The sequence below is a fragment of the Henckelia pumila genome, unplaced genomic scaffold (assembly GCF_033568475.1).
Source record: "Henckelia pumila isolate YLH828 unplaced genomic scaffold, ASM3356847v2 CTG_461:::fragment_3, whole genome shotgun sequence".
Classification (NCBI taxonomy): domain Eukaryota; kingdom Viridiplantae; phylum Streptophyta; class Magnoliopsida; order Lamiales; family Gesneriaceae; genus Henckelia; species Henckelia pumila.
The window spans coordinates 6,880,034-6,903,901 of NW_027331831.1; the positions used below are offsets into that span (position 1 = coordinate 6,880,034).

At 34.1% G+C, this 23,868-nt stretch overlaps 3 protein-coding genes and 1 non-coding gene across 5 annotated transcripts; 1 reads left to right on the top strand and 3 right to left on the bottom strand.

Annotated features, from left to right (window-relative positions):
- Positions 1-1,106: 1,106 nt before the first annotated feature.
- On the bottom strand, positions 1,107-13,242 carry LOC140871699 (uncharacterized). The gene is made up of 8 exons (XM_073274350.1): positions 13,062-13,242; positions 3,796-3,869; positions 3,269-3,310; positions 2,528-2,569; positions 2,358-2,441; positions 1,831-1,918; positions 1,429-1,526; positions 1,107-1,332 (listed from the first exon to the last, which is right to left on the bottom strand). The coding sequence occupies exons 1-8, from the start codon at positions 13,231-13,233 to the stop codon at positions 1,312-1,314; spliced, it is 621 nt and encodes a 206-aa protein (XP_073130451.1). The 5' UTR covers positions 13,234-13,242; the 3' UTR covers positions 1,107-1,311.
- Positions 13,243-14,386: 1,144 nt separating this feature from the next.
- Positions 14,387-16,575, bottom strand: LOC140872149 (thioredoxin-like 3-2, chloroplastic). 2 transcript variants are annotated; one of them, XM_073274922.1, is made up of 5 exons: positions 16,207-16,575; positions 15,347-15,421; positions 15,045-15,111; positions 14,794-14,811; positions 14,387-14,686 (listed from the first exon to the last, which is right to left on the bottom strand). In XM_073274922.1, the coding sequence occupies exons 1-5, from the start codon at positions 16,524-16,526 to the stop codon at positions 14,582-14,584; spliced, it is 585 nt and encodes a 194-aa protein (XP_073131023.1). In that variant the 5' UTR covers positions 16,527-16,575; the 3' UTR covers positions 14,387-14,581. The 2 variants fall into 2 exon arrangements, with proteins under 2 accessions (XP_073131023.1, XP_073131024.1); XM_073274923.1 differs by lacking the exon at positions 14,794-14,811 and having other exon boundaries at positions 14,548-14,793.
- A 3,283-nt stretch (positions 16,576-19,858) lies between these two features.
- On the bottom strand, positions 19,859-22,872 carry LOC140871893 (probable protein S-acyltransferase 15). The gene is made up of 7 exons (XM_073274636.1): positions 22,519-22,872; positions 21,333-21,425; positions 21,133-21,234; positions 20,982-21,053; positions 20,712-20,810; positions 20,469-20,564; positions 19,859-20,203 (listed from the first exon to the last, which is right to left on the bottom strand). Exons 1-7 carry the CDS (start codon positions 22,789-22,791, stop codon positions 20,102-20,104), a joined length of 837 nt encoding a protein of 278 aa, XP_073130737.1. The 5' UTR covers positions 22,792-22,872; the 3' UTR covers positions 19,859-20,101.
- A 411-nt stretch (positions 22,873-23,283) lies between these two features.
- LOC140872388 (U6atac minor spliceosomal RNA) lies at positions 23,284-23,421 on the top strand. The gene has a single exon (XR_012147808.1). It is a non-coding gene; the product is annotated as a U6atac minor spliceosomal RNA (small nuclear RNA).
- Positions 23,422-23,868: the final 447 nt, after the last annotated feature.

Here is a 23,868-nt window from a genome sequence, read left to right on the forward strand (position 1 = left end):
GTTTTCTATAAAATTTTGATATCAAAACGAAACTTACGACATGAAGAACAAAACCCATCAATCAATTTTGAGTTTCCGCCAACTTACAGCGGTGAAAATAGACGGTGAAGCGGCGGCGGGTTTTCGAAGATCGCGATAAAACCGTGCGAAATTGGTATCAAAAGACAGATCTCGTCGAGAGCTTTCCAACGGTATATTTATTTTCGAATTTCGGCGACCGGTGGAGGTAGAACGGCGGCAAGAAGGACCGGCAATGGTAAGAAGAAGATCGGGAGAAAGACAACGGTGGGGTGGGTAGTGTAGAATTTAGAAATGGGGAGAGAAGAACGTGAAAGGGGTTTGCTTGGAACGTGATAAGATGAGAGTGGATAAGCCGTGGTTGAAATGAAAGGTAGCGAGCAGAAGTTTGGAAGAGAAGCGTGGAAGAGATCGTGAAGAAGATTGCGTGATATATATAAAATGTAAAAGTAATTTCAAAAGAGAATGATAAAACGAGAAATAATAAAGTTGGTGTCCTCAAGACAGTTTTTATGTACCTCTCATTTTTTATAAAATAATAATAATAAAGATATACAATTCAATTAATTAGGTTTGATTATATAAAAAAATATGTTGCAAAATATCACGAACACTTAACTTTCATTAAACATAGAAATATGATAACGAGGAAATTGAAAAAAAAAGCAAAAGCAAAGAATCATACTTTATTTTAAAATGATAATATTGTTGGCATCCAATGTAACTTTTTTTAAAAAATCACCTTTTGTATTAAATACAAACCTCAACCCACTCATCTCGTGTTGTTTTAAAATATAATTATTTGAGTTTAAATTGATATATTTTACGATAAGACCTTTCATTAAAAAAAACATGTTTTACAATAACTTTTGGATGGGGAATAATATGGTCATTTAATTTTTTTTTTTTTTTTTAATCAATGGTCATTTAATTTAAACTTGGATAAAATTGAGATAGTTTGATGATGTGTTGCTTTTCCACATGGGATTAATAATTTAATACTCAATAATATAGTATTGACGTATTTATTATACGTCATCCAGTGACTTAACAGTATAGTCATCGATAAATATTTTAAAATTTTGATGCAAAATAGTAGAGGTAAAATTATAAAATATCATTTTCAAACAACAAAATTATAAATTATCAGTCTCCAAATAAATATTATAAAATTATCATTCAACATTTTGAAACGATTTCAAACATATTATCGAAATTGTCAGTCACCCCTAATCTAACATATATGTTTCAAATGCTCCATGAAACATGCAATGGACGCAGCCAGCCTGCCCTCTAGCTCATTTTCCTTGCAGACTACACGAGGTAATGGAACATGAATGGTTAAGGAAACAGCGTCGATCGAGTGTTTGCTCGTTGGTTTTCGACAAGAGAACGAGGCAGTCAACTTACTAGCATTTGATGATCGCCCATGATCTCTTCGATTAGTTCTGCGACAGGCTTGTCAGCACTATTTGGAACAAGAGCTGCAAAGACTGGAAGCTCTAAACCTGCACAGGATCAAGAAATGCATTAAACAAAGCCGCCGTTTCCGTTGAGTTGCTTATGTTCACTCCTGCCAAGCAAAATGCAATCTCACAGAATGTACTCTGCTTCTCATCTCAAATTGGCAACCTTGGATGACAGACGGATTAATCCTAAGATTATTCAGATATGATGCTTCAAAGGAGTTGATTGCATGTAATTTTTTTTTTCGGAAGCCTTTTTAGTTTCTGACCAAGGCGAAAACCAGAAGCAAACGAAGAAAACTATCTTTTTATGCATGAACTACAAATTCACTGAATAATTGGTTACCACATTCAGGGAAGGCATCAATAAACATCATCATCTCCTCCCCGGATAGACCTGATAGGAAGCAAATCCGTGGCAGTGATGCTGCAACCTACACCATTTTAAGCAGAATGTCACCATCGTCATCATGATCAAGAGCTTACATACCTTAAAGTACATCAAGGAAAGGAATAACAGAGAAGGCAAGGCAACATTGTTCAGTGACTAGATCAAATAAGTTCTACGAGGATAATTTTTTAATCATTGAATGGAAAGAGTTCTCCCAAGGTACAACAAGCAAAATAAAGAAACCACACACATATTTTCCATTTTTCGTACCTAGTTAATCAACTTTTTATTTTGTTTTTGTATTATAAAAAGTGTGTACATCAAGTTGTCAAAACCATCATTCACAGAGTGAAAATCACAGCAAGAAGATTCAATCTCAAGTACGAGGTCGATTGCTATTTGTTATGAGCAAACTTTTTTAATTCGTGCAGCTCTAGTTCTATATGATAAAAGAAAATACAAGGTAGTTTCAGATGTACAACCATAGATGCTTCCAGATTTGATTGTTCAGCATTCACAGCTTGCCACAACGAAAGATTAATCATGTCTTCAGTACAAAAAATAATCTGCATAGAAAATTAAACCACCATATTTTGAGCTAATGCACCACTGGTGATAACGTTAAACTACAACATGCAGTGTGGACAATTACTTTGAGAAACTCGCCATCCAACTCTTTCAGAAGTTGTTTTATCTGCAAAAACACAAAATGTCAAAAGCTATGACATTCATAAATAAAAAAAACGGATAACCCTATTTTACCTAAATGAAAGTTTGTGTAGTTAATGATTTGAAGATAACACAATCCTTCCTAGGAAGAGAATGAGATTCTACAGTGACGACTATCATTTGTGAAAAAATGTAGTCCTGCAAGAAACAACTCCAAGAAATGAAGAACCATGTTATGCTATGAATTCCTACCATAAGTGACGCTAGAGATTCAAAACCCAAGAAAGTTAAATGCCTACATCAGATTCAACGTGGCAGAAAACAACTTCATCTGGATTAACCTTGATCAGATCACACAGTTCAAATCACTAGAATAAGAAGTTCCTCGGTATTCAAACTGAAACTTGTAAATTCTCTATGCCTACATCAGATTCAACGTGGCAGAAAACAACTTTATCTGGATTAACCTTGATCAGATCACACAGTTCAAATCACTAGAATAAGCCAAGTTACTTACTTGGTGTTTGCAGCCTCTAAAAATAAGTGATTATTTTTCTTTAGAAATTTGCTAAGGAAAATTTCATAATCACTTATTTTTAAGTTTGCAAGCACTACCTTTTACATAGGAAGCAAAGACCAGTTGACTTCCAAAAGACAACCTTAATATAAGATGTTGTTCAGCCTGTATAAAAACAAAGGAGAGAATAAATGCGAGATATATTACCTCTGCCGACTCTTCCATCCGGAACCCCAGTAACAATAAAGCCTGAAAATTTCATAAATTTGAAACTTAATTTTCACATGTTTGAAATACCGGAAGTTTAAAATGTGCCAGGTTTACATCTGCATTTGGTTCACAAGTTTGGCTGAACTAACTGAAATGTACGGCGTCTTAAGCATGTGTTATGTATTTGCGAGGTCAATTCCTATAATTAAAATTCCTATATCATCGGAGCCAACCACAAAAACTTAATAACGAAGATCATCAAACAATATCAAAGTTAAAAAGAAAAAATCTGAGGACTGCCAAATTATCACAGTTTATATCGAATCAAGAACAAAGACAGATTATCACACCACAAGGCCTGGAAAGCAACATGGGCATGTTCCCGAGCTCGAAATTAGCTTGAGAGCATGAAGCCTCTTCGTAACATAACATCAAAAGTACATAAATTTCTTCACAAATCAATAACTATCGGAACCGTTGATCATTTTGACAAACAAAATTCCAGCGTGTTGACCATAACTTACAGGCGGACCATATTTTTCATCCTCAGCATTTAAGGGAACAAACTTGGAATCCTCGATCAACTCTGTGGGAAGATCTGTGATATGACAAAGAGAAAGCCTGAATCAAATTTATGCGATAAAGAGAACTAAAGTCAAGTGATGGTAGATAGAAAATTATTTTCGACATCTCGAGCTTGAACTCAAAATTTATTAGTAACTGTTAAAGTTGCTACTTGGACTAACACGTTTCTTTATCTTTTGTGTACATATAAATAGGTTGACTTGGGTAGTTGTAAATAAGATACACAGATTTATGAAAATGAGAGTTGCTCTTTTTCTCTCGAATTCTCTAGATCTCTGCTTGTTCTGATAATCTCAATATGGTATCAAAGCTAGGTTCAATTCATTGAACAAGCTCTTTGATTGATCATATCTGATCCACTGAATCGGTTTTTTTTTTATATCTTTGATGGCGTCTTCGATTGGAAATTCTTCGATCGATCTGCACGATCCCCTGCATATTCATTCTTCGGATACTCCAGGCCTCACCTTGATCACCGAACAGCTTACTGGTACTGAAAATTATGCAATATGGAGTCGCGCGATGTTGATTGCATTGAGAGCAAAAAATAAGCTGGCATTCATTGATGGAAGCTTCCAACGACCTGATTCTGTTTCTGATCAGTTGTTGCAAGGGGAACGATGTAACGCGATTGTATTATCGTGGATTATGAACAGCGTTTCTAAGGAAATCCTTGGAGGTATTGTTTACGCATCTGATGCAGTTGCAGTTTGGAAGGATCTAAAAGAACGATATGATAAAGTCAATGGATCAAGGATTTCACATTGCATCGAGAGATCGGTAAATTGGTACAAGGTAATACCACGATAGCTGTGTATTTTTCGAAATTACGACAGTTGTGGGATGAATTTGGGTCTATGGTACCTTTGCCTTCATGTTCATGCGAATCTGCCAGAAAATATATCGAATATGAGCAACAACACAAGCTCCTACAGTTTTTAATGGGACTCAATGACAGTTATGTTTATGTCAGAAGTCAGTTGTTGATGATGAGTCCTCTTCCGACTGTTAGTCAGGCTTTTGCGATTTTATCACAAGACGAATCGCATAGGAATTTGTTGGGATCGAATACATTTCAGAGTGATACACCAGCTGCTGCGTTTTACTCTACACAAGAGAAGAAGAGGAGTGTGCTTCATTGTACGTATTGTATCTGGCCTGGACAAAAAAAGGAAAATTGCTTCTGTTACAGAATAATACTAATTAGGAAGTAAATAAATTAATTGTAGGGATTGATTGTATAGATATTTTCCTAAGTCAGAACTTTCCTTGTATAGGCTATGTGATGTATATATAAATACCTATGCCTAGATGAATAATATTGTGTGAATCTATTCCCAATTCTTTCTTTCTCTATATATTTCACATGGTATCAGAGACCGGTATTGTGGGAATTTGAAATTCTGAGTGTTTGGGTGAGAGTACAAAGCTGCCGGAATTTGTTCAACATCACCGGAGCATCACCGGTCGTCACCGCCACTCAGAAAGGAGCGTCTGTCGCAGATCAGAAATTATTTTTTTTCACCCAGTCTATCAAGTGTTGTTTGGGTTCTCTGCAGCCACTGTTTGTCTGGACAGCCTACTGCTCTATTGGTAACTCAGTTATTTTTCACTTCTTCTCTCTGGTTCTGAGTTGTGAGCTATATTCTTGTTTATAAATATGACTGAGGGTGAAAAGAAACTTGGGAATCTATCGGAAGTAATTCCTATTATGTCAAAAATCACGGATCACAAACTTGATGGTACAAATTATCTTAATTGGCGACAGACTATTGAGTTATATTTACTGAGTACTGCCAAGGATGTTCATTTGACAGATGATCCTCCTAAGGATGACTCTAAACGAGTATGGGCACGAGAGGATGCTTGTTTATTTCTCCAAATTCGTAATTCTATTGATAGTGAGGTAATTGGTATGGTAACTCACTGCCGCACTGTTAAAGAATTGATGAAGTATTTAGACTTTCTGTACTCTGGGAAGGAAAACATCTCTCGTATTTATGATGTATGTAAAGCGTTTTACAGGGCAGATAAGGGTGACAAGCCTCTTACCAAGTACTTCATGGATTTCAAAAAGACTTATGAAGAACTAAATACATTACTTCCTTTTAGTACAGATGTGACAGTACAACAAATTCAGCGGGAAAAGATGGCTGTGATGAGTTTTTTGGCTGGTCTTCCATATGAATATGAGACAGCCAAGTCACAAATTCTCTCAGTTTGCTAAACACCATCGTCTTAGCTTCAGTCCTAGAGTCAATAAACGAGCTACCGCTCCTTTTGAGTTAGTTCATTCTGATGTTTGGGGTCCATGTCCTGTGGTTTCTAAGACTGGAATTCGATATTTTGTTACCTTTGTTGATGACTATTCTCGAATGACATGGTTATATTTTATGAAAAATCGTTCTGAGTTGTTTTCCCATTTTTCTAGTTTTTGTGCTGAAATTTGAACCCAGTTTGATGTGCCTGTACAGACTTTAAGAAGTGATAATGCTAAGGAATATTTATCAGGAAATTTTCAAAATTACATGCTTCAACATGGGATTCTTCACCAAACATCGTGTGTTGATACACCATCACAAAATGGTGTTTTTGAAAGAAAGAATAGACACCTGCTTGAAACTGCCAGAGCCTTGTTATTTCAAATGCAGGTTCCCAAATATTTCTGGGCTGATGTTGTTGCCACAACTTGTTTCTTGATTAATAGAATGCCTTCTTCCGTTTTGTCTAATGAAATTCCTTTCTCTGTTCTTTTTCCTAACAAAGCATTGTTTCCCATTCAACCCAGGATATTTGGTTGTACTTGTTTTGTTAGAGATGTCCGCCCCCAAGTTACTAAACTGGATCCAAAATCTTTGAAATGCATCTTTCTGGGATATTCTCGTGTACAAAAAGGATATAGATGTTATTGTCCTAGTCTTAACAGGTATCTTGTATCAGCTGATGTGACTTTTTTGGAGCATACACAATTTTCTTCAGAACCTATTCCTCAGGGAGAGGATGACGATTTGCTTATCTATCCAGCTATTCATTCTTTGGATCCTCCTACATCAATATCTGTCAAACCGGCCATTACCCAAACCTACACTCGCCGACTCAGATCTTCTGCTCCTGCTATTGAGCATACTTTTGCAACTGTCCCCGAACCTCCCAGTTCATGTTCTAATGAGCCAGTACCTTCATCACAAGATCCGGCCCTGAGTGATGATCTTCCCATTGCTCTTCGGAAAGGTAAACGTACTTGTACGTATCCCATCTCGTCTTTTGTGTCCTATAATCATTTATCTCCTTCTTCTTATTCTTTTATTGCATCCATAAATTCTGTGTCTACCCCTAAAACTGTTCGTGAAGCTTTAGGTCATTCTGGTTGGCGTAATGCTATGATTGAGGAGATGAATGCTTTGGAGGATAATTGTACTTGGACCTTAGCAGATTTACCTGTGGGAAAACAAACTATTGGATGTAAATGGGTGTTTGCAGTGAAAATGAATCCTGATGGCTCTGTCGCTAGACTGAAAGCTCGTCTTGTTGCTAAGGAATATGCTCAGACATATGGAGTGGACTATTTTGATACGTTTTCTCCTGTGGCTAAGCTTACTTCTGTCAGATTGTTTATTTCCATGGCAGCCACTCATCACTGGCCTTTGCATCAGCTGGATATTAAGAATGCTTTTCTTCATGGAGACCTTCAGGAAGAAGTTTATATGGAGCAACCACCCGGTTTTGTTGCTCAGGGGGAGTATGGGACGAAAGTATGTCGCCTTCATAAATCCTTGTATGGCTTGAAACAAAGTCCTCGTGCATGGTTTGGCAAGTTCAGTCAGGCTGTTGAAACTTTTGGTATGCATAAGAGTAAGTCCGATCACTTGGTTTTCTACAAACATTCTGATAGTGGCATCATTCTATTAGTTGTGTATGTAGATGATATTGTCATTACATGTAGTGACTCTGCGGGAATTTTATCTCTAAAATCCTTTCTTCACACTCAGTTTCATACCAAAGACCTAGGAATGTTACGTTATTTCTTAGGTGTTGAAGTGACCAGGAGCAAGAAAGGAATATTATTGTCTCAAAGAAAGTATGTGCTTGACTTGCTATCTGAAACAGGAAAGTTGGGAGTTAAACCAGGCAGCACCCCAATGATTCCTGGTATGCAGCTCACTAAAGATGGTGATTTATTTGAAGATCCTGAACGATATAGAAGACTAGTCGGAAAACTGAATTATCTCACTGTGACTAGACCAGATATTGCCTACTCAGTCAGTGTAGTAAGTCAGTATATGGCATCTTCAACTATTGATCACTGGAAGGCTGTGGAACAAATTTTATGCTACTTAAAAGGAGCACCTGGGCGTGGAATTTTGTATGCTAATTATGGTCACACTAGAATTGAGTGTTTCTCAGATGCTGATTGGGCAGGATCTAAAGAAGATCGAAGATCAACTTCTGGATATTGTGTTTTTGTTGGTGGAAACTTGGTCTCGTGGAAAAGTAAGAAACAAAATGTGGTCTCACGATCCAGTGCTGAATCTGAGTACAGGGCTATGGCCAAGTCTGTTTGTGAAATCATGTGGATATATCAGCTTCTTAAGGAAGTAGGTTTCGAGGTTTCTATGCCAGCCAAGCTATGGTGTGATAACCAAGCTGCACTTCACATCGCATCCAATCCAGTTTTATCATGAGAGAACTAAGCATATTGAGATTGATTGTCACTTTGTTCGTGAGAAAATCCAGCAAGGCTTGATTTCTACAGGTTATATGAAAACAGGAGAACAGTTGGGGGATATCTTCACTAAGGCACTCAATGGAGTTAGAGTTGATTATCTTTGTAACAAGTTGGGCATGATTAACATCTATGCTCCAACTTGAGTGGGAGTGTTACAGAATAATACTAATTAGGAAGTAAATAAATTAATTGTAGGGATTGATTGTATAGATATTTTCCTAAGTCAGAACTTTCCTTGTATAGGCTATGTGATGTATATATAAATACCTATGCCTAGATGAATAATATTGTGTGAATCTATTCCCAATTCTTTCTTTCTCTATATATTTCACAGCTTCAAACTTGTTGGATATCCTCCTGGACATAGGCTGTATAAAGGTCCAAACAAAGGAGTAAATCAGAGATCTCCTAAGGAATGGAATGACAAAAATGAACCCATGAGTCGAGCTCATGCATCTGTAAAATCAATGCCTGATGATGATGGAAAATCCAGTTCCAATGGAGATGCAGCAAATTTTTTTACTGCAGAACAGTATGCAGCCATTTTGAAATTGTTGAACAAAGAGTCTGAGGTGCCAATAGCAAATATGGCAGGTAATACTCTTCGTTCTGCTCCTTTATATTCAAAATGGATCCTGGATACTGGTGCTAATGATCATATGATTGGGAAAAATGGTATAATGCGTAATTCAAGGCCATATGTTGGTACCACAGGATCTATTCAATTGCCTAATGGTAGCTCAACTCGAGTTTCTCACATAGGAACAGTAGACCTTAGTGCCTCTATTTCCCTTCCACATGTTCTTTTTGTTCCAGATTTTAACTATAATCTTCTATCAATTTCCAAGTTCGTCAAAGATCACCACTGCTGTGTCACATTTTTTCCTCAATTTTGTGTGTTTCAGGACCCGTTGAGTGGGAGAATAACGGGGATTGGTAGACAAGCAAATGGTCTCTACTATCTAGACAGTTCCAGCCTTCATACTCCAGCCGATACATCCATTAGTCCTCCTAAAAATGACGTGTTTCCCATTTGTAAATCTTTGTTTTCTGCTGTAAATGATGACATTATAGGAATAAGTACAGACACGAATTGTGATTCCCATGTAAGTGTCAATAAAGAAACACTTTGGCATCAAAGACTTGGCCATATTTCTCTGTCAAGAATGAAAATGTTGTCTTTTTTGCCATCTAATTTTGTGTTATCACATTGTGATGTGTGTCCCAAAGCTAAACAAACCCGATCCTCTTTTCCATCTACTAGATCCTCTGAGACCACTTCGGCATTTCATTTAGTTCACTTGGATGTATGGGGACCTTTTCATACACCTACGTATAATGGTGAACGATATTTTCTCTCCATTGTAGATGATTTTACCCGTACTACCTGGGTGTATTTGTTGCAATCCAAGCTAGATGTCTTCCCAATGATCAGAAATTTTCTCACTCTTGTTCGAAATCAATTTTCTGCCTCAGTCAAAATCCTTAGGACTGATAATGCTACTGAGTTCTTTCAACATGATTGTCGTGAGCTTTTTGCCTCGTTAGGAATCATACACCAAAGCTCATGCCCCTATACGCCTCAACAAAATGGTCTTGTGGAACGTAAACATCGGCATATCTTAGAAATAGCTCGATCCCTAAAATTTCAGGCTTCCTTACCACATAAGTATTGGGGTGATTGTGTGCTCACAGCAGTGTATCTTATCAATCGAACTCCAACCCCAATTTTATCTCATCGTACTCCTTATGAAGCCTTGTTTCACAAACCACCTTCGTACTCGCATTTACGTGTTTTTGGTTGCTTATGCTATGCATCTCGTCTACCCCGGGGTGACAAATTTTCCCCCCGTGCACTTGCTTGTTTGTTTCTTGGCTATTCCAACACACAAAAAGGATATAAGGTTCAAGATCTTAGTTCTCGTCGCATTTTTGTATCTCGGGATGTTCAATTTCGTGAAACTCTTTTCCCATTGCAGTCCTTAACTGAGCCATCATCTCTGTTTACTAAGGACCATCTTCCTTCCTCCGATAGTGATTCTCCTATCATTTCAGTGTCCTCTCATCTTTCGGCAGTTCCTAATGATCCTGTTTTTCCTTCCTCAGAAATTGAATCTTCCTTACCTTCAACTCGACGCTCTTGTCGTGTTTCCAAAACACCTATTTGGAGTAACGACTACCTTTGCTCCACTCTGCATACTTCAAATTCTTCTCCTCATTCTATTGCCAATTATATTTCCTATTCTAACATTTCTGCACCTTATCAATCTTTTTTAACTTCTCTTTCTGCTAAGAAGGAACCATGTAGTTACCATGAAGCGATTCTTGATCCTTGTTGGATAGCAGCTATGGACCACGAATTGGACACTTTGGAATTGAATCATACTTGGGATATTGTTGACTTGCCCTCTGGTAAGGTTCCAATTGGAAACAAATGGGTATATAAAATCAAGTATAATCCTGATGGCACGGTGGATCGGTATAAGGCTCGGCTTGTGGCCAAGGGATATACTCAACTTCATGGTATTGATTATCATGATACTTTCTCCCCCGTGGCCAAAATTACCACCGTGCGTTGCTTGTTAAGTGTGGCAGCTCAGCGCAACTGGCCTATCTATCAAATGGACGTCACCAATGCATTTCTTCAAGGTGATCTCGATGAAGAAATTTACATGGATCTGCCACAGGGTTTTCGAAGTCAGGGGGAGCTATGTTCTGGACTTCGAAGTAAAGGGGAAACTCATGTGAAAGTATGCAGACTTACCAAATCATTGTATGGTCTCAAGCAAGCTTCAAGGCAATGGAATATCAAGTTTTCTCAGATCATGCAACATGCTGGGTTTAACCAATCAAAACATGATCATTCTATGTTTGTCAATACAGAGAACAGGTTTATCACGATCTTGCTGGTGTATGTTAATGATATAGTCATCACGGGAAATCATGAAGCGTCTATTTTGAATCTTAAGAAGCACTTACATTCCACCATTAAGATAAAAGATATGGGCAGCTTGAAGTATTTTCTGGGCATAGAAGTTGCTCGTTCAAAAAAGGGGATTTGTTTAAATCAACAAAAATATACTTTAGAATTGATTTCTGATGCCGGGTTATCTGGTTCCAAGGTTTGTGATACTCCCATGGAGCAGAACTTAAGGCTGACAACTAAAGAATATGATGATAGTGTGGGTCAAGTGAGTAGTAAAGATCCATTGCTTGATGATCCAGGAGCATATCGAAGATTGATAGGGCGTCTTATATATCTCAATGTGACGAGGCCTGACATATGCTTTGTTGTACAAACCTTGAGTCAATTCATGAATGACCCTAAAGTATCACATATGGAGGCAGCAACAAGAGTATTGAAATATCTAAAAGCTACAGTAGGAAAAGGTATATTGCTTTCATCACAAAATGATTTCTCTTTGACAGCCTATTGTGATTCGGACTGGGGGACATGTCCAATGAGTAGAAGGTCGATAACTGGCTATTGCGTTAAGATGGGAGACTCGATAATATCATGGAAAACAAAGAAGCAAACCACAGTTTCAAGGTCATCGGCAGAAGCTGAATACAGGGCAATGGCAAACACAACATGTGAAGTGGTCTGGATTGTGGGACTTCTGAATGATATGGGGGTGGATATGAAGCTGCCAGTGCATTTATTTTGTGACAACACAGCAGCATTACATATAGCTCACAATCCATTATTTCATGAAAGGACGAAACACATAGAGATAGATTGTCATATGATAAGGGAGAAAATTCGTGACAAGCTGATCAAGGCAACACACATTGGATCAGATCAACAGCTAGCAGACTTGTTTACTAAAGCATTGAACAAAAGCCAACATCATTATTTATCGTCCAAGCTTGGAATGTTTAATTTGTTCCAAGCTTGAGGGGCAGTGTTAAAGTTGCTACTTGGACTAACACGTTTCTTTATCTTTTGTGTACATATAAATAGGTTGACTTGGGTAGTTGTAAATAAGATACACAGATTTATGAAAATGAGAGTTGTTCTTTTTCTCACGAATTCTCTAGATCTCTGCTTGTTCTGATAATCTCAATAGTAACGATTAATTAAATTTCAGAAGCTATTTTAGAACAATTAAATTGCTCAAAACCATAAAATTAAAAAGAAAAAAAATCATATGCTAAAATATAAGGAATTAAAATACATCAGAAATCTCTTCAACGCACGCATACTACAGAATTGCATTCCTTTTTCTTGATGCAGCAGCCATGTAATAAACCCAAAAGTCGGACATGAAAGAAAACAAGAATGTACTTTTGAACCATCAAATCCACATAATTGAAAAAGGCAAACCAATGACAATATTCAAGAATCACATCAAAATTATTATTTCAACAAGAACAAAATCAAAAAATTTAAGAGGCCCATAAGACCAAGAAACTCAAGAACACCAAAAATACAACTAAAATATGAAGAAAGCAGCGTAAGCAATTTAAAGAAAGGACCTTGAGCAGATGCTTTTGAGATTCTACGCTTAAGCTTGAGGCTGAACTGAGAAGCCCTTCTAGAAGAAGAAGAAGAAGAAGAAACATGAGAGATTATAGATAATGGCAGTGCATTAGTTTGACGGGGAAAGTAGAAATGAGAATTTTGGTTGCAGATTAGAAAAGTAGCCATTGACGTATATTGTCCAATCTCAACCGCTTGGCTCAATTTATTTACTAATAAAAAAATATATATAATATTTTAAAAAAAGAAAGCTAATAATAATAAATCATATGAAATAAAACATTAATAGCAGGATAATATTATAGTTTTTTAAATTCTGCAACAAAAATAATAAATAATATTATTAAAATCAGGGATGACTAAAATGTTGGTTAAAAGAAAATGGTCACCAAGATAGATTTAATTCAAAAAATAAAATAAAATCTAACGAACGAACTTACTTAGAATCGATTAGTTTGCATTGAAATTGAAATTAACCATTGTAGGCACAAAAGACTTGATTTTTCTCGTTGAGTGGTATCAGATTTTGCGATAAATTATTTTATGACCAAGTCTCAAAAATTTGATCCCCTAAAAACATTTTTTTGGGCAAGCATGTCGTATAAAGTTTACCTAATATATGTTATCTGAATGACATTGTGTGCATGCTACTAAATTAACCCAATAGTTTATTCAATATACGGTCGCGGGTTCCATAGTCCTAAAGAACTAATTTACATGTTTTTATGTATAAAATTATTTCAATTTTACAGCCTTCGAGGTTGGAGGGTCAATTGTGTGCAGGCATTGAAATTGAAATTAACCATTGTAGGCACAAAAGACTTAATTTTTCTAGTTGAGTGGTAACCGGGTTGATGCAGTAAGTTATCGTATGACCAAGTTTCAGGAGTTTGATCCCCTAAAAATATTTTTTTGAACGAGCATGTTGTATAATGTTTATCTAGTATGTATTATCTGAGTGACATTGTATGTAGGCTACTAAATTAACCCAATAGCTTATTCAATATATACGTAGCTGGTTCCATAGTCCTTACTCCTTAATAACTAAGTTACATGTTCTTCATGTATAAAATTATTTCAATTTTAAAGCCTTGGAGGTTGGAGCTGGGTCAATTGTCACGATTTCGACATAACTTAGTTGTTCTATATATTTTGAAACAGCAAATGCAATTCACAAAACACACTTGATTTCGCACAATAGATATGGATGAAGAAATTTGAAATATATTTCTTATCGATTATTTTTAATTCATTCAACTTGTTTGGATGAATTTAGTTTATCTACATTGAATCAAATCTTTCATCATAAATTAAATCATCACATTCAAAGTTCAAAATGTTAAATGAATATTAAAAAATAATAATAATAAACCCCTTTTGTGTTGAAACTTGAATATTGAAAGACAAGAAGAACTGAACAAGATCAATCTTCTCCTTCTCTACAAGAAAATTCAACAAGGGATATATTTTTCAAATGAGAGGGAAAATGTCAGAAAGAAGATGCCTAAACAATAGATTACAAGCTATTTTCATTTTCTATCATTTCTCTAATCTCATTCACTACTAAATATGCTTTGTGGCCTCCGATCACCTCCGACTGTTTCTTCCCGTCCCTCCAAAGCTGTCACACAAATGTAACCCTCTATGTGGTTATACTTGCATTTCCCATCAAGCTCGGAATAATGATGGTAAATATTGTTTTATATATAAGAAGTGCAGGCGATATACCTGGATTGTGGGCATTCTCTGTTCAGTTTTTGTAGTCAAAGGGTGCAGAAACATGGAAAGATAGAAAAAGGTTTCCATCAAAATTCCAGTAAAGTTCACATAAGCATAAATACAAATAAAATAATAAGTGGGCAAACGCAAATGAATCGAACAGCTCCTAAAGCACATTATGAGCATATTCAAACTAATGGATACACCAAAACACGATGTTGATTGATTTGTGGAGTAACGGCATACAAAAAGGAACTTACAGTAACTCCAGCGCGAACAACAAGCTTATGGGGAACATTATTGACATCAATTGCATAAAATCGTATACTGCATCAATATATCAAAGAAACAAATTTAGAGTGTGGGTAAGATATTTGAAACGATGACAAAAATGCACATGCATAACCTCGAGAATGCATGAGGGTATTCATGCTTTCCATTACCATCTTGCATAAGAAATAGTTGATAATACAACAAGTTTCACTATCATGTCAATGGAGGAGAAATGAATCTATAGACCAGATTGAGCACTAAAAAAAACAAAGCTCGGATGATGACTAACCTTGGATAATATTCAGCTGCTAATTTTTCCAGCTTTGGTTTCAAATATATACATTTCCGGCACCAACTTGCCATCCTATATATCCAAATTATTCACATACTTAGCCACAAAGTACACCCTTAGATAAACATATGCAAATATGAGAAGAATGGATAAGCTGGCATGCAGAAACTTACAAACACTAGAAGAAATTATACAAGAGATACTTATCAACCCATGTGATTAATTTTCTCAATATACATATTTTCAACATGATTAACACTGGTTTAGTCAAAGCAATGGGATTACACATGACTGATAAATTATAAATACGTAATTTACGATCACTGATCCATGAAAGTATAAAATCCAATGACAAACACAATATGTCAGCTTCTAGATGGAAGTTCTGGTTTCAGTTAGATAGATTTGATTCGAGAAAGATTCAAAAGAGTTTCAGATGAAACCAATATTAGGTGTGTTTAATGATACACGAAACGCGGTGAATGCTTCCAGTGCACTAGCTAAAGAGTTACATATCCGGGGGAGAAGTAAGAATAAGGTAGCTAAAAGTCTTGGAAGCATCAGGGAGTAGTAAACTTTAGGGGTAAACCAAGTCATCTACACAGAGAGGAACTGATGCACTTTGCTCCTATCAGCAAGCTTCCATTATTGGCACTACAGCTTGGACCAAATCAATCCAAACTTCCTAGAGTTCATCATTGGTTCTCTGTTTCCTCCTCTACCTAACTAAAGCACTTAGAATTTATCCAACAAACTGCACAAAAGCAAACCAACCCAAACCAAAAGAATTTGTACAGAACAGTAACAACAAAATGAAGAAGAAAAACAAAGGGTCGTACAGCAATCCAAACTCATACCATAAAACCACGACAGATTCTTCAAGCTGTTGGGCCTCGGCAACGACTCTATCGAACTGGGATTCACTGGAAATGGGCTCCAGATTCGTCAAAAGCTGCAAGCTTTCCGCAGCCGGCTGGGCAATCGAGCCTCCTTCGTCATAACTGCTACTCTGTAATGCTAATCCCTGAACCTTAATCGGTTGAAAGTCAATCCCAAACTTGAGATGCGTTTCATTGATGGAAATGGGTTTTCTATGAGAATCAATCAAGCGATTTGAACAGTAGGGTGATGGAATTCTTGAATTGTGGGTTGTTTTGACCCACGCCAATTTTTCCATATCATTCAAGACGATGATGAACAATTAAACATTAGCTGTCACTTGAAAGGCATCTTTTGAACATACGAATACGAAGCTGCTTTTTTTTTCTTTTTTTTTTTTCGTGTTGTTTGAAAAATGAGTTATTTGCGTCAAATACGTTGTAAAATATTAAAAAATGCATAATTTTTTTTTTGTGAAATTTTAATAGACATCTTAAACTTTGACCTTTTAAAAAATTAGCACACTCACCCCTTCAGATGAGTGATTGTTGCGCACGCGCTCGTCATGCAACTGGGCAAATACCCCTGTGAAATACTAAAAATGCATATTTGACCCCTGCGAAAATAATTTTTAAATTTATTCAACAAATAATACACAATTTTTATTAAAATCTAATTATAAAATATTTAGCAAACACTTTTCGTTTTATTAATTTTATTTTTAATTTTAAATTTATTATAATTATATAATTATTTTCTAAAAAATATTATTATTTTATCTTGTTATCATTATTTTATTAAACTTTCTTTTTGTTTCCAACTTCATAATTAAAAATGCATTCATAAACGATATTTAAATATCTAAAAGTACCAAAATATTAAATCAAAATGATTATTTCATGCATATTATTTCAATTTAGAATTATAGATTTTTGAACCAAAATCTAAAATTTTTAAAATCCATTCAAGAATTTGCATTAAATAATAATATACAATATTTATTAAGATCTAATTATAAAATATTTTTCAAAATTTTTAATTTTATTTATTTTTATTTTTTATTTTAAATTTATAATTTTTAATTAATTTATTTTTAAAAAAATTATTACTTTATCTCATTATCATTATTTTATCAAATCACTTCGTGTTTTCAACTTCTTCATTAAACATGATTCATAAATAAGGATTTAAATATCTAAAAATACCAAAATATTGAACCAAATGATAAGTTCATGAATGTTACTTTTTCGATTTAGAATTATATAAGAATGTTATTTTTTATTATTATTTATCACAAATTGTGCAATGCATATTCTCGAAAAATTTAAATTTTGGTTAAATAATATATAGTTCTAAATGAAAAAAGCAATATGTTTGAGCTTATCGGTTTAGTTCAATATTTTGGTACTTGAAATTATTTAAATACTTGTTTATGAATGCATGTTTAATGGAAAAGTTGGAAACAAGAATAAAATTTAATATAATAATGATAACAAGATAAAATAATTATATTTTTTAGAAAATAGTTATATAATCATAATAAATTAAAAATTAAAAATAAAATTAATAAACGAAAAGTGTTTGCTAAATATTTTATAATTAGATTTTAATAAAAATTGTGTATTATGGGTTGAATAGATTTAAAAATTATTTTCACAGGAGTCAAATATGTATTTTTAATATTTTATAGGGGTATTTGGTGCAAACAAAATATCAAAATCTTTGCCCAGTCGCATGAGGGGCGCTTGCGCAACAATCACTCATCTGAAGAGGCGAGTGTGCTAATTTTTTAAAATGTTAGAGTTGAAGATGCCTATTAAAATTTCAGAGGGGAAAAATATGTATTTTCAATATTTCACAGGGGTGTTTGGTGCAAATAACTCATTTTGATACACAAACTATTGGTAAAATGTCAAATTGGTACATGAACTATTGAAAATGGTTTAATTGGTGCATAATCAACTTAAAAAGTTAATTTTACCCTTCACCTACATTATTTTAAATTTTAATATTTTTGTTAAATTAAAATGGTACACAATTTATTTTATTAATACAATTATAAACATAAATTTATATTTATTTAAATTTTATATTATAGAAAAGAGATCGTACTCATTGTACGAAACATTGTAAATATTAATTAATACAAACATATACATACACACATATATATAACAATTGATAAATTATATATTCAAAAATAATATATATTAAAAATATATAATAAAAGATATATATTTTTTGTTTATCTATGTTATAATATTATTCTTTATATTAATCAAACTAAAAAATATATATGTGTGTGTCTTTCATTTATAATCTATAAATGTTACGTTAAATATTTTTTCGTATAATGATATATAATATTCTTTTTATAGTATAGTAATTAGTAAATATGAATTTATATTTATAATTTTAATTAATATATTAATTTAAAAGACAAAAATATGCATGTAGTTCAATTAATCAATTTAATAAAAATATTCAATTTTAAAAAAATTAAAGTAAAGGGCAAAATTGACTTTTGAGTTTGATCATATACCAATTAAACCATTTTCAATAGTTCATGTACCAATGTGACATTTTATCAATAGTTTATGTACAAAAATAATTTTTACTCTTATTTTATTTTAAAAATTTTAACAACTCGAATTTCACATTGAATAAAAAACATAGAACTTGCTATGAAAAAAGATAAAGCTCGTGTATAACCATCTATGTAATCCTGTTTAAGTAATTACCATTTAGTAATGCAGCGTGATTTTAAACTAATGTTTAATAATTAATTCAATATATTAAAATAAACAACTTGATTCAATCCAATTAATAATTAACTAATTATATCTTAACAAAATAGTATAATCCCACATGTTAGAATATTAATAAAAAAAAAATTTGGATCAAATATTCAATGATCATTTTCATTTTTTTTTCTTTTTATCCCAATTTTAAACGATTCTTGATAGATTTGCTAATTGGAGTATTTTTCCCCCCAAAATACTAACACCTAATTTCTTCGAAGTTTGCCAATTATATTAAGCGGAGTTTGCCGATTAATATCCATGTAAACGTCAAACTGCTTTTGTTTTTTAAATAAAAAAACATTTTAAAAAGTCATCTTTATTTAAATATTTTTAAAATTATAACTCCTGTGTTCAAACTCATCAAAAACTCTAATTCTCTATAATCTTATTTTTAAAAAAAACTCAGGTATCCTGGATTTTTGTCTGTCTCGATATTCGTATTTGATAAACAACGCTCTCAGTTCAACAGAAAGCTCAAATTCTCGTTAATTTTGGAGAAAACAATTCATACGAGATGGTTTCACAAGATTGACAGATATCTTATTCGATATTTACAATGAAAAAAACATTATTTTTATCCAAAAGTATGAGACAGTAACGTCGTCTTACGAATATAGATTCGTCGGGGAGACCTGCTCATCTTGGAGAGCGAGTAAAGCTGCTGCAACATTTTCAACGATACTCAAATCTCTCGGGCTGTAAATTATGTTTTCCCCGATGATGTAACTCTTTGAAAGATTTGGAATAGGTGAAGTGTAAGCCAAAGTAGTAAGTAGCACACATAGAAAAAGGAGAAAAAGATTCGTCCAACTGTACTACAAAAGTATTAAGCCAAGAATATGAATTTGAAATGCATCGTTTCACGTTTTGACAAAGAATATGAATCTGAAATACATCGTTTCATGTTTTGACAAAAAGCACATTGCGGATTCGCACCATGGACAACTGCTAAAATCACCTCAATTCTCAGTGATTTGCCTTTTAAGCATAAGAAGATTAATTACATACAACACACATCTTGTAAGGAATACTAGGAGTAATACCAGAAATCTTTGTCGGAGAAACGGTGTTACGAGCTATCGTTATCACGTGCAGTCGGAAAGCTGAGTCCATCTCTGATATGACTAGTTGCTGCAGGCCACGTCCATTTCAGCATGCTTGGTCCCAGGATCTAAAAGCACAACAAAGACGCATAGTCACACCTTGTCTATGCTTGGAAAATAGATTTTATCGAACAAAGATGTAAAGAATTTACATTTCTGACGATTATTGAGGAAAACATGAAGCAAATATATGTATGTCGTACAAAATCCTCGATGGTGACCAAGAAAACTACTAATACTTTTGTTTGACTCTCTCAACGTAAATGTGGATCAAAATATGGTGTTAAATTTCTTATAACATACATACAAAGAAAGATAGAGAGAGAGAGAGACCAAAGTGATGTTTTTGTAAGCACCAACATCAAAAGGATGGCGATATGTTAGCCCCGATTTCCTTGCCAGCCATGCAGATCGTTTTCCTCCATGGTACTAAATAGAAAGTTGACCATCAGATTGCCAGTTTCAAACTAAATAATGAGAATATGGTATGAATGAAGTTAATCCAATGGTTAAGACGGAGAAGCAGAAAAATTTGTGTAGAAGGAGCCGACTCAGTAAGCAAGACAAGTTTCATACCTCTATAGTTGTCAGATTATGAGTAATGAGGTATATATGCCAGACCAGGAGACTTCCTAGAATCAGACTTAAACCCACAGTGATCATTCCGCAAGCAACCTGAAATAAAAAATTTAATGAGATGCTGCCTAAAGAATTCTTTACAATGCAGTCCCAGAAAAAGCATCGCTTTGGAAGTGTAATCAATGAACTGTTTGTGTTCTCTGTACAAACTTAATTGAAATAATAGAGATAATGAATAGTTTACCGATGGATTTACTGAACACTCACACATAAGTTCTTCAGAGATAAGCCTGCAATGGAGTCCATATCTTTATGAAGCGTGCAACTTATGACAATGATCTAAGAATGCACAAAACATCAAAGAAAGCAAATAAAAAGAACAAAAGAGTACAAATGGAAGGGAACAGATTTTTCCTACAGCTGAATAAGTGCTGGACAAAGTTGAGTAGAAAACTAAAGTGACGAAAGACTTGTAGTTCCTGTGGCCCACACAATTATTTATCCAGACACAGTGGTGATCCTGATTCAATGAAACGTTGGAAGATTTAATAAAATCTGGGACGTATGAAATCACATATCCAAGTTATCCATACAAAAAATCTGTAGAAAAGCACCCACCATTCTCAGAATACATCTTCGACAGACACGGCAATGATGAGCACGAGGAGGTTTGAAGGCAGAACACTTGTCACAGCGTCTAGAATGCAGGCCCTAAAGCCATGAATCCATGAAGTAATCTATTTTCAGAACACGTCCAAGAAAAGAAACGTATGTATGCTTAAACTTAAGAAATTGAACTTAGAGATCTGTTTGCCCACATAAAACAAAATTAGTTTCTCCAAAAATCTATAACCTTAAGTTAACTTTAAATTACAGAAGACTTATACATTGTAATGCATACATTTTTAAATTACACATGTATTGTGGTAATGTAATACTCATGTTTGACATCAGTTAACATTGATTTCTTTAATTTGGATTACTTACAATTTCAAATTCTTGAAAGTGAAGATAAAAAAAATTATTTTGATGGAGAATATGCAAAAAGTATTTAGATAAGTTGAAACGTAATCATTTAATGATAAAAATATATACATGCATACGTGCTAAAAATTTTAGAAGATATCGGTTCACATATAGCTAAACAAACATTATGGTCATTTAAAATAACATATCATATACCATGATATAAACTACCAGAGCATTTATAACAAATAAATGGCCACAAAACACAAGTATTTTTCGAAAGGGCCAAAATGTTATGTGCACATTATAGCATTCAACTTCATTAATGCTATACTTGATTATAGAATCAAAATTACGCCCGTGAAGAAGAATAGGAAAAGTGGAGACAAGGAAAAATGGCACACTCAATACATCTGGATTGGGGAGAAATTAAGATGCAAGAGATTTCAAACGACAATGGTTAGGAGTGCATTTCAAGTCCAACAAATTTACAGGTAAAATCCAGTGTGCTAAAATATTGGATTTCAACTACTCATTTCCCCTTTTTGTCCAAAGAATCAAAGTGGCCTTGGGTCCCAAACCCACTCCAAAAATTGCACGCTAATATAATTGTTTATGTACCCACAATCCCAATACACACCGCACCCAATTCAGGACTTTCACAAATACATCAAAACTTTCAATCAACTGAATACTAAGTTAATCAGAAATTCTAAAGCATAAAGGAAATAAAATAACATCAAAACGACACGGGTTTCATCATGATTTCTTATTTTCACAAAAAACAAAACAAAACAAAAAAAGCCTCTACAAAACGGAGAAAGATTTCAAGACTCACACTTTTATTGAATTCTTGATCCGGGACTTGATTTTCCTCAACATCGGGGATGAAACCAGATGGGACTCCACCAGGGTCCGTGAGAACACAGAAAATGAAGGAAAAAAGGCAAAGAGCGGCCGAGAAAGTGAAGATCAAGGCGTGTAGCAAACCAGATGAGCTCCATAACCCCAACCATTCTCGAACAATTACAAATATTGTCACATAATAAACAAAACCCGTCAAAGAAAATACTGATAAAATTGGGAGTGACGCAAATCTTTTGAGTTTCATTTTTCTGACTACGTGTAACAGGAACACAGCCGCAGGTGAGATCTCATCTTCCTTCCCAAAAAAAAAATAAATAAATATAATAATTTTGTAAATGTCAAATTTCTCCAGTGACATCAAGTAATCAACTACTATGAGTCAGAAAAACCCTGTTAGATTGCGAATCATATCAGCATTAACAATGTGTTTGAATGTCTAAAAACTAGGATTTTGAATTGAAATTGGAATTAAATTTTAAATCTATGAAATTGAAATTTCATTTTGGTATTTGAAAAAAAGTTAAAATATATTTTGGAATTTAATAGTATAAAATTTGAATAAATTATATTTTGTAAAAAAAATTATAAAGAAAATTTAAAATTTATAAGTAAAGTATATAAAATCTCGTCTTGCCAAACACTAAAACGATATTTTCAATTCTAAATTTCGTCTAATTCCGCGGATCCAAACATAATATAATGCACCAAATCTCATCCGAACAAAAAACAGTGTTTTGTGTTAGTTGAAAGGAGAGATGGTTTGCATCTCCCGACAAGGACGGGACAGCCTTCGGGCTTTCAAAGCTCTTGTTGAGCATGAGTTCGAAACCTGAGGAGGAGACAGGGAGGAGAGATATTGAGATGAATCATTTTTAAAAAAATTAAAAAAAATAAATAACTATTACGAGTCTCTATGACTTTTTTTTCATATTAAAAAAAAAAACTATCATGACGTTCCTTTTCTTTTTAGCTGACTATTATTACATTCAAACGTAATAAATTGGGGGTAGTGTTAATACATTGTCATCCTCGACAAATCCGTAACCTGTATTAAACAATGTGCGCTGTGTATCTTTTGAAAAATTAGATTTTTTTGGTTCTATTTTTAATTTTAGTTGCTAACTTTTTTTAGTTTTAAGTTTAGTTATTTTTTTGATGTGTCACAAATGCGGCACTGCCATGTGTAGTGTCATATCAGCAGAGTGTCAGCATTTTTCATGAAAAAAGATTAACAAAAATATATAAAAAATCGAAAGATACATTACCAAAATCCGATTTCGGTAAGACTTGATCTGAATCGTAGTTCAAATTCAAGTTGGTT

Coding starts and splice junctions, on each gene's coding strand:
- LOC140871893 (XM_073274636.1), bottom strand. CDS start 22,791: ATGAAACTCAAAAGATTTGCGTCACTCCCAATTTTATCAGTATTTTCT. Junction 21,426..22,518: donor ATCAAGAATTCAATAAAAGT/GTGAGTCTTGAA, acceptor TCATGGCTTTAG/GGCCTGCATTCTAGACGCTG. Junction 20,204..20,468: donor CTTACAAAAACATCACTTTG/GTCTCTCTCTCT, acceptor TTGTGCTTTTAG/ATCCTGGGACCAAGCATGCT.
- LOC140871699 (XM_073274350.1), bottom strand. CDS start 13,233: ATGGCTACTTTTCTAATCTGCAACCAAAATTCTCATTTCTACTTTCCC. Junction 3,311..3,795: donor ATGAAAAATATGGTCCGCCT/GTAAGTTATGGT, acceptor TGAAATTTTCAG/GCTTTATTGTTACTGGGGTT. Junction 1,333..1,428: donor TGGGCGATCATCAAATGCTA/GTAAGTTGACTG, acceptor TACCTCGTGTAG/TCTGCAAGGAAAATGAGCTA.
- LOC140872149 (XM_073274922.1), bottom strand. CDS start 16,526: ATGGAAAAATTGGCGTGGGTCAAAACAACCCACAATTCAAGAATTCCA. Junction 15,422..16,206: donor GAATCTGTCGTGGTTTTATG/GTATGAGTTTGG, acceptor TTGGATATATAG/GATGGCAAGTTGGTGCCGGA. Junction 15,112..15,346: donor GCAGCTGAATATTATCCAAG/GTTAGTCATCAT, acceptor ATATTGATGCAG/TATACGATTTTATGCAATTG.